An 11,090-nucleotide genomic window follows, 5' to 3' on the forward strand; every position below is an offset into this window, starting at 1 on the left:
AAGCAAATATTGCTTGATCTCAATCACAATCATCCCTGTTCTGGTGATGGTACTCCACAAGGAACACCGCAATATGCCAAAACTGAAGCATCCGACACATAATGATTTGCATTTCCATCAAGGCTGATTCTTTTAAAAAGAAGGGTCACTAATTCAAAAGAAAAATCATACAATTTAGTTGGCAACTTTAGTAGAAAGGTCATCATCAATTACCAAACTCCAATACTTTCACCACTCCTTGATGAGAACAGTGACTCATATTTCCGCATACTTTTCACAATATTGTCACTTCTTGAACGAGATCAACCAACCTCTGGAAGTATACATGACAATAATTAAAAAGAGGAAAAACAAAAAAAACTTGGATTGTGACCTCAAATACTGTTACTTAGCACAAAGTTTACTTTCTGAACAGTGATCATAGATTACTGAATATAAAAATCAACTTTGAAATGCTTCACAAATAGCATTCAAGGACCCCATTTCATTGGGAACTAAAATCCCACCTACACCTCTGACCTTCTTACCTTCTTTTTCAAGCCAAAGAAAGTTTGCTAAATTTCATTATTTTTAGTAACACAATTCTACTTAATAGGAAATACACTTCATACCACGTTCACTCATAATTGAACCATAACTGATGTGCAATACATTCATTCAAAATAGAATCTTTAACTGAAGTGCAATAGTCATACAAATGAATACTGCAGGAATTCACCGGTTACGCTTTCTGGCCTTTGAACTAGTTCAAACATGAACCAGTAGAACAAGATGTGAGAAATCAGTCCTTTCTGAGATCCATTTCTTCCCTACGAATACCATTGGCATTTAATATGACTATCTCCAGACTGTCACCCTGCAATAAGAAGCAACACATTCAAGAAATTGGATGTAATGAACTGTTCCGTAATCATCTGGAACAAGACCTCAAGGAAACCATCGAACCAATAGAAAAAGGCAGAGTACGTAATTGACTTACGGTGTATATATCCCTTTCTGTTGCTGAAGCAAAACATGTTTTCACCAAATCAATGGCTTCTGATTCAGAAAGTGGTGTAACAGCATCCTGTGCGGTAATGGAAATTTTATTAGTCAGAGAGCACGTTTTTCATTTTCCCCTCATTCTTTGGATGAAATAGACAGATGTGGTAGACAGTCTAGCTCAGGAACTAGGTAAAGAGTAGAAAGTGATAAACATTTCATTGCTAGTTCGGTTAGACTTGAGAGAATAGAGAAATAAAATTGAAGAGGGACATAATTTTATTTTGGATCCACTGTTGTTCCTCCCTTAAGGAAGAGACAGAGAATTTTTTTTTGAAACTGGTAAGCAATTATCCCATTTTCTTGAGACTCCAAGAAACAAGAAAATCATTTCTACTTTTCCCTTCTTTTTTTTTTTTCCTTCTCTACCCATCTTAACAAGAAGTTTGCTTCTTTTTTTTTTTTTGATGACATGGGAACCCGCAGCCGCTACTCTTTGGGTGCGCACAGGGTAAACCCAGCTCCTATGCAATAGCTCGCAAATCACACAGGAGAGATAACCCGCACTAGGCAAGCCCCGTGCGACGAGCTTGACCCAGAAGGCAAATCCCCTGCTGTCGTAGGCAGGGGGTTTCGAACCTGAGACCTCCATTATGAAAGCCCCATGCTCAACCAACTAAGCCACCCTTGCGGGTACAAGAAGTTTGCTTCTAGAATAAACATTTTAGTTATCAAACTTGGTTTGTTTTCTTGGGTGCGTGCAAAATGGCCCGAACACCACCATTACTCGAAAATATATTCAAAGCATGTTATTAATTTCACCCATGCCAAATTCTCAACGAACTCCTTTGGGCTTCAATGTCATCTTCCCCCAAAAGACCCAACACCAATTTTCCCAAAACCAACTGCCTATCAAAATCCAAACACTCACAATTGGTTTCTCAAAAGCTGCTCTCTAAAATCAAACCAGGAACCAAATTAATTTAATCCAAAGCCTGACAAACGCAGTATTGAACAGACCTGGGCAGGCAGCAAGAGAGGGCTAGGAGACTTTAGCTGGTTGTCCAGGAAAGGCATGATAAGTGTTGAACCGGAACCTTGAGAACTGTAACCTACCCTCTCGTAGGATCCAACAGCATCATACGTGAAAACACACCCCTTCCCTACAAGGTTTTATTACAAATAAGCTTCTTTATCAGCCAAGAATCATAATAAGAACCTTGAGATCATTTCCACAATAATAAGTTACCTTCAATGTCAAGGCCACCTAAAACATTGAAGGAGTAGTAGGGGAAGAAGCGTTTGTAGTAAAGAGTGTTCGAAAGTAGCTGACCCATAGCTGGGCAGCTCATCTGTTTGTTGTGCTGATGCTGATAGATCTATTCTCAAAGAACAAACAGTAGAATATTAATTCCAATATCATTAAATAAAAAATTAAAATCCTAAAGTGTAAATAGCATATGATTTCAACAATTAAAGTCACATTCATTCAAATATAAGCCCCATACATCTAGAGTACATAATACTCCTCTTTTGCAAGTTAAGATGACCTGCTCCTGATTGCACAATATTAAGAGAAAAAAGAGAAAATGTGTAGCATATTGTGGTATTCTAGGGAGCACGTCAGGTGTAGGTTACAGTTTAGTTTGAGGGAAGGAACTGTACGAGAGGAGTGAAAACGGGTGCTCCACAACTTTTCTGTTGTGAAAATAAATGTTAAGATTTTTCTTTCAAGGAAAGTTATCTTTAGAAAGTAAATGAAAAAAAGATTCAATTTAGAAATGAAGCAACAAGTTGCATTAGATAAGTCTTCAGAAGTAGCCATCATTGCTACTTAATTCAGAAGGAAACAATGTATCAGGAGATCCAGCAGGCTACAAGGAAAGTTTTTCTTCCTTTTTTTTTTTTTTTTTCTGGATAACTAAAACCATTAAGTAATTAAATAATGAAAAGTAAAATGTCAAACATAAGTACCAACATTTTCATTGCAAAATATTTTTAATGAACAAGTGATTTTAGTGTTACTGTTTTCACAATGACATGCTTTTCAATTCTATCATTTATCTTCATATCAATGTACGAAAGGATCTCTATTTCTTCATTTAATACTTTTTTATTGTTTGAGAGAAAGGTTACAAGGAAGCGAGACCCATAAGCTCTAGGACATGACTGTCGGTTTCTTGTTTCCTTCTTTTTCAGAACATTTGTTCATCCATCAACTTTGGCTTCTAATCATATTTTGATCCCTTAATATATGAAACACGGACAAAGAAGATGGACGATTAGACTTGAAAATTGAGGGGAATTCGCTTTAAGCTATCCCTTTTTCCCTATCCTTATACTTCTTTCCTCTCTTGTTCTTTTCTTCTTTGCTGCTACTCCAGGTGTCCTGCTCTTCACTTGAACACCCCCCCCCCCCCCCCCCCAAAAAAAAAAAAAAACTGTTTTGTGCAGGCAAGTTTGCGCCTTCCCCGCTGTGTCCTATCTAGTAAACATAAGTTCCATACCAGTTCATGTTACAGGAGTAATTTCTCAATCATGGCCATAAATTGAAGAGTTCTAAAACTTCTCAGGTTATAAACACTTTCTGTCTTGCTGATACATAACAAAATAAAAGAGCCCAGTTTAGGAGAATAATAAATGCTCTCTGGCTCTGACATGACTTATCCCACAAAAAAATTGAAGGCTTTGGCACCCCACATATGTAATCCCAACTAAGAAAAAAGAATTCATATTGAAAAGAGGCAAACCACAGAAAATCAGTAGAATTGCAAACAAGAATTTTTTTCCATATTGAAGTATCTATACAGTAGAGGATTATTTAGAATAGTCAACATTTTACCAGATGCCGGGATGCCAAAACCTTTTGCAAAGCTCTCACATCAGCCTGAAATCCTGAGGAGGCCATCACACATCTATCCGCTCTGCATACCGACAAAGAATTAATTAATAGAAAAGGCTGCCACAGTTAACATGGTTGGTCTGTGTTAAAGTGTGTGACTGTCTCATCTAAAAGCTTAAATTGTCAAAGGGAGCACACTTTTATTTACTCAATAATATCTTCGATACCACCCCTCACTTGTGTGCCTGATTCTTTTTCATGGGCCAATCACATGATAATTCTTTTTTGATAATAAGTGGCAGTGAGACTCGAACAAAGACCTCTTGAGTCTTCTTCCTTCTTCAATACCATGTTAAAGGGCGTGACCCTCTCATCTAAAAGCTTATGTTGTGTGAGAGAACAAACTTTTATTTACTTAAAAGTATCTTCAGCAATGTGTAAAGATCACAAGGAGGAAACCTAGAACTACTTGTGTTATAAGGTAGAAGAAAAAGTTTCTGCTTGTGAAATGAATGATATCAATTACTCATATCCTATCACTACAATCCATAGAAGGATGTCATATATCTGACCATCAATCTTGTGAATTGCAACCAATGGTATGCCTACCACCCACCTTTTTGGGTAGGTAATGTAACAATATTACATTAATGTAATATCCAGCATCAAGGAAATGTTGGAGGAGAGCACATCCAAAAGAAGGAACTTTACAGTGTGTGTAAGGAAAGAATTAAGAAGGTCAACAAGGGCATCTAGTCCAATACATTTGTCGCTGCCCTATTGCACCAAATACTAAGCAAAAACTAATCTTATACACTTGTGTTTAAGATTAATGACACTTTCTTTCCCGTCTTCAAAAACTCTAGCATTTCTTTGCCCATATAACTCATTTACCAACCATATCCTGCAGGAATAGACCACTAGATGCTGCTAGAGGATTTAAGTATATCCATTTTGTGCCAAGATGGAAGGAGTTCCGCATTATGTTTTGGCATGCACCACCTGACACCAAAAACATTGAGTAAAAAGTTCCAAATCTGACTAGTAAAGTCACAATGGAGGAATAAGTGACTATCATCTTTCCTTTTCACTCCTTCAGAGGGAGCATCTATTTTTTTTCTGAGAATGGTAATGTTGAAAAGAAATGAAGCATGCCTTTTTTGGAAGTTGTCCAAAGTATCTCTTGTATGCTACCATCCAAGAGAAGCATTTGATCTTGTATGGAGCCTTGCTTTTCCAAATAGCATTCCATGGCCAAAGTGTAGGAGCAGGACTTTGTTTTTATAACCGAGAGATTCCCGAGGCCGGTGGAGCGTGGGAGTAGGGGGGGGGAGCTTATCAGAGAAGAATAACAACTCTTAACTATGAAAATACCTATTTATTATAGGTATCAAAATATTTTAATTTTTCATCTCACACCGAAACACCAAAAACAGTTACGTACTATTTATTATGTTTTATACAATGGAATGCAGATGCTTTGCCTTCAAACATTTGGAATTCCTTTCCTTCCATATTGTCCATAATATGCATAGAGGTAGGTGCTCTTTTCCTCAAGGTGCTTCTTAATCTTCTGATTCAAAGCAAAATACATGCTTCACACAAAAAAACATCTGCTACACAATCTTATCCCTCCCCTGTAGGTTTCCTTGGGTTAAACAAGCTCTATGTAGAAAATTCCAATTGAAACTTGCGAAACTTAGAGGTGCTTTACTTTTTCACAAGGTTTTTCATGGCCATCGATTGTCCCGTACTGTGCTGTTTAATATTTTATATCATGACTGTAGTATAAAGATTCCATCCTCTTTTTGCATTCGAGATCAATCTATCATTTTGAAGCTTCCAATTTTCCAATGAGTTATGACACCCTCTTAATCTCCTAATCAAAGAAACTTCTAAATTGCAGGCTCTATTTGTTCCCTACACTACAATCAGCTAAAGTTCCTTCTTTGTTCAATGCAAAGCATATAAATCTGGGAAGGTCACCATCAAAAGAGAATATTCCAACCATGCATCCTTCCATATCATTATTTTCCCTCCATTGCATATTCCCAATTTAACTAAATCCTGCAATGCATGCCATAAATTGCAAATGTTCCTCCAAAACAGTAACACCATAAGTCGATCTACAGATTCCTGTGCTTCAGAGGTTAACCAATCAATTATTTGCCATGATACTTTCTTCCACATTATCCCTTCCTCCCAACTGAACCTCGGTAGAAATTATCCGAAAAGGCATATAATCTTTTGTCATCAATCTGGACTTAGATAAGAACAAAAAAGATGGAAGCAAAGGATCGATATAGATGATTCCAAATAGTTGGGATTAAGGCTTATTTGTTGTTTTCTTTTTTACTTTTCTTTTGATATAAGACACGTTTTGTTGATCAACCATAAACTGTAGGGAGAGGAACAAAAGATTTGCAGATCTATCCGTGTCTGTTCATGAGAACTTGCTAAAAGGTATAGTAGAGCATCTATGTAATATACATCAGTGAACTTACACCACATATCTAACTGTTAGGAACATCCATACATTAATTTACATATGATTTCAGCCTTTCCTTCAAAGCATCTGTACTTTCTCTCCATCCAGTATCCATAGCACACACATGCAATGGTGTTCAAAAAATCCTCTTCTTCACATGGGTATGGTTACAAGCATTCCAGCATAGCAGGCGGACAAGACAAATTCTCAACTTTGTTAATAGCAATTCTTTCTTGTTATCTAGTAGTGTTGCGTAAACAAAAGGCTGACATACTTCGCGCATGTCAAATAGATGAACACCTTAGCTACCCACGTTCGTAGTTACATTACTTCACTTAGGACTTCTTTTATATACAGTGGTGTCCAGCCATGGCGTACCTCGATTATTTATAGGGTACTCGTATTCTCTCACCGGTAAGGTAGATGGAAAGGAATCACCTAACTTTTTTTGCTACTTCAATGGTTTGAACGACGCCTATCATTATCTTCATTCCAACTTAATTTCCCTAGGCCACACCCTTCATCTATCACTTCATCATTCCTTTTCTTAAGACTTAGCTATTGTTGTTATACTTGGATTAGAATTTGTTGTTTGAAGGAGTCTTTTTGGACTGGTTAGAAACTTGTATGCACTATACATATATGCCTTATAAATTACCGAGGTTTTCCAGAAAAAAGCAGAATATATGAGGACAAAGGCAGATATAGCATGTTTGCTACGGATTCAACCTAAGTTGCTCGGACTCGAGTGCAGGTATCCGATACGGGTACGGATCAGAGTGTCGGATTCGGCATAATCTAAATTTTAAGATTCGGGGGTGCGGATCCGGGTATGGATACGGGTGCGGGGATTCGGCTAAGAAAATTCAAAATTATAAAACGTAAAGCTATAAATGTTGAGAGATATTCTATGAAAAACTTACATGCATATTCTTTGAAACACGAAGCAGCAAAAATGAGACAAAAGTACTATAATAATTAAGGTATGTCATTTCCCTTATCTTAGATCTGTTTTATCTTTAATTTTGAGAAATCAAAATCTCAATTTTCCCCCAAATTTGTCAATGGACTCCGGTCAAAGTATCCAAACTTGGTTGACCATATCCCGGACGTATTCCGCTCCCAACCCGTGTCGAGACAGGATCGGCACCAAAAAAGAAGAGTCCACGCAACTTAGGGTTCAATAGAACTCATCACCTTTTATACATAGTAGTATATGTTTCTATGTAAGATTTACTAATACTTCAACAAATACTAAATTGCAAACCCATAATTCCATATGTTCAATGGTAAGATTGAACCGATCAAAATTTAAATCCTGGATCCAACTTATCATCTTTACATAAGTTATCCCAACTAGTTTGGGATGGAGATTGAGTTAATATATTGATACTTCGATGATATCTACCTAAGATACAACAAGGCTAATCCAAAAGTACTGCAATTTCAAGGAGATAAAGCATTAAACCAGCACAAGTAGAGAAAATGAATGCAAATTAAAGAACATACAGTTTAATGATCTTGGAATAATCGCGAGTTAGAATGTTGTAGCCAGTGGACATCCTGGTATCTGCTGCTATTACACAGTAATCTGCACCTGCTACCGCAACACATGTTCTGTAACAAAGTACGGATTAAATATTAGCATCGGCTTAAAAAAACAAAAAAACAAAAAAAAGGAGAGGAAGAAGTAAAATAGAAACTAACAATAGATTAATAGAATAAAAAACAGATTACCCTCCATTGTTGTCATAAGGAGACCAGTTAGCTTGCTGCTTCGTCATGTTGATTAGCTCTGAGTGTGTGTGTGATTGCGAGTGAAGAAGATTAAAGGAGATGGAAGAGTGATGGATTCGTCTTCAGCAAGACATCCGACTGTAAGTACTGGATGGCCTTTTTCTTATTGGGCTTTCCAAGTTGGGCCCAGCGCCCCAGCCCAACTCTTGTCGGTCTTGTCGCAATTCGCACGAATGACCCCCTATCTTGGGGTGGTCTTTAATTTTTGTTCCTCAAATCGTTGGTCTTTCATTTTTGCTCTTCGGCACTTTAAGTAACAAAAGGGTGGTCGAAAATACTCCTGACATCGAAAAAAAAAAATTGGCCTACCCTTATGTATGACCTAATCGCAAGGCAGCAAAGTTACATAGAAACTTTGTCTTGTTCGGCCTAAGTTCTATAGGAATTAAGTTATCCGGCATAACTTCATTTCTACAGAACTTATGTCGGACATGGAATAGTTTCTATGTAACTTATGCCGAGCGAATTAGTTACTACACAACTTATGTCGGATAACTTCGTTTCTACAGAATTCAAAGTTTCTACGCGACTTTGCCCGAAAAAACTTTGCCTTGTGATTTTTTTTTCGACTATGCTGGGGATTGAACCCAGAATCTCTGATTTCATAGACCAGAGAATAAGGGTATTGTAGCCCAAAAAATTTCATTATATAAGAAGTAGAAGTAAGAATTAAAGACCGGCGGGACAAAAATTAAAGACCATCCCGTATAAAGAAAAAATCCGTGCAAAAAATTGTATTTAAAGAGTTATCTAACTACGGGCTCTTCTGAACTCTCACCATCCGTACAATACTATGGTTGTACAGCTCTAGCACCCTATGAAGAGATTATTCACTCTTTGTTTTGTAGAGTTCACAAATGGACTCCATAAGGGGTGGTCTTGATTTTTGGCCCCGCTTAACAAAATTTTTAAAAAATGGATCCGCTTCAGAAACTTTGCTAGACAAAGTTTTTGTTATCCATCGAGTATAAGTTGGGGACATAAATTAGTTTTGCTTATAAAGCACAAGTTCAGGATATTCCAAGACAGAAAATCTGCTCAATTGACCACAAGTTCTGCCTTATAAGAAAGAGCCTTTGTTGTCCATCATGCATAACTTCTAGCTCTTTCCTCTAAGGCAAGAGTTCAGGATATTTTAAGACAGTGAATTGCTCAATTGATCACAAGTTCTGCCTTATAGGCGATAGCCTTTGTTATCCATCAGGCATAACTTCTAGCTCTTGCCTTTAAGACAGGAGTTCAGGATATTTCAAGATAGTGAACTGCTCAATTGATCACAAGTTTTGCCTTATAGGCAAGAGCCTTTTGTTGTCCATTAGGCATAACTTCTAGCTCTTACCTCTACGATAGGAGTTTAGGATAGTTCACATGCGCAATTGGTTAGCTACCTAAACTCTCACCTTGTTGTTGAAGGTTCAAATCCCTACGTTATAATCCCCTTCCCCTACCCCCTATTGTGTAATTAAATATATATATATATATACTGAGAGGGTATCACAAAGGACAGGTTCATTCCTTTAAGTTTATTTTAATATTTTAATTTTTATATCATTTTAGCAAGTTAATTTTTACTTTAGCGTTTCTTTTAATTACTTCTGTTATAATCTAATTATTTAATTTAATTTAATTATTATTAGTTTAAAATAATTAGCTAATACTTTTATCTTTGCATTTTTTTTTTTTTTTTTAAAAAGGACAAAATAGAAATTTTAAAAAATAACTACACACGAGGACGTTGGGTATAAGATGTAGTAGTGGCCCATCATGGGGGGAACACACTGTCGCCGGAATCCATCACAGAACAAAATGAAGCAGCAACCTATTATCGAATGGCCATATTGGGTAATTGTTTTGGGTCATTCGCACAAATCCCTATTTTGGGGTGGTCTTTAATTTTTGTCCCTCAAATCGCTGGTCATTAATTTTTGCCTTGGGCACTTTAAGTAATAAAAAAGTGGCCAAAAATATCCCCGACATTCTGGGTTCGAATCCGGGCAGAATAGGAAAAAAAATTACAAGGCAAGATTTTCATAAAAACTATGCTTATTCGGGCAAAGTTATTATGCCTTAAGGCATAATTATGTCGTATGTCTTTTCCGGCATAATTTTGTAGTATAACTTAATTTTTACAACACTATACCGGACAAGGCATAGTTACATAGAAACTATGCCTTGTCCAACATAGTTCTACATAGAAACTATGCCTTGTTTGACATAGTTCGGTACAAATTAAGTTACATAGAAACTATGTCTTGTCCAATATAATTTTGTAGAAATTAACTTATCCTACAGAACTATGCCTTGTCCAGCATAATTTCTATGCCTTGTCCAGTAGGGCCTTAAGACATAACTTTGCCCCGAATAGCATAGTTCCAATGAAAATCTTGCCTTACGATTTTTTTTTTAACTCCGCTGGGGTACCAACCCAGAATCTCTGACTTCATACGCCAACAAATAAGGTACTTTGGCCCACAAATTTTCATTAAACGAGGAGTTGGGTCAAAAATTAAAAATCAGCGATTTGAGGGACAAAAATTAAAGACCAGCCCATAAGAAGGCCAACCCGCGCAATTTTTTGATTGTTATGTGCCATTCGCATAATTGCCTTCTTTTGGGGTGGTCTTTAAATTTTGCCCCTCATATTTGTAATCTTTAAATTTTACCCTTCGGCTAAAACCCATGGGTTCCAGGCTCGAACCCCCACTCAATCAAAAATTTTAAAAAAATTCGCAAAGCAAAGTTTAAATTTCGTTATGCCCCCACCGGCAGAATTTTAGTTATGTTTAACCAAAAGTCTGCCGATGGGGGCAAACTTTACCTTGAGGCATATATATATATATATATATATATATATATATATATATATATATATATATATATATATTTTTACTTTTCAAGGTAAACTTATAGTTATGCCTTAACTAAAAGTGTGCCCCATAAGACATAACTAAAAGTATGCCCTGTAAGGCGGAACTTTTCCTT

At 36.7% G+C, this 11,090-nt stretch overlaps 1 protein-coding gene across 1 annotated transcript; it reads right to left on the minus strand.

Moving 5' to 3' along the window:
* Positions 1 to 347: 347 nt before the first annotated feature.
* LOC132621695 (proteasome subunit beta type-1-like) lies at positions 348 to 8,206 on the minus strand. Its single transcript, XM_060336049.1, has 7 exons — positions 8,049 to 8,206; positions 7,821 to 7,928; positions 3,824 to 3,905; positions 2,231 to 2,360; positions 2,002 to 2,144; positions 980 to 1,066; positions 348 to 856 (listed from the first exon to the last, which is right to left on the minus strand). The coding sequence occupies exons 1-7, from the start codon at positions 8,093 to 8,095 to the stop codon at positions 782 to 784; spliced, it is 672 nt and encodes a 223-aa protein (XP_060192032.1). The 5' UTR covers positions 8,096 to 8,206; the 3' UTR covers positions 348 to 781.
* Between the last annotated feature and the right edge of the window lie 2,884 nt (positions 8,207 to 11,090).

Source organism: Lycium barbarum, chromosome 12 (genome assembly GCF_019175385.1).
Source record: "Lycium barbarum isolate Lr01 chromosome 12, ASM1917538v2, whole genome shotgun sequence".
Lineage (NCBI taxonomy): Eukaryota > Viridiplantae > Streptophyta > Magnoliopsida > Solanales > Solanaceae > Lycium > Lycium barbarum.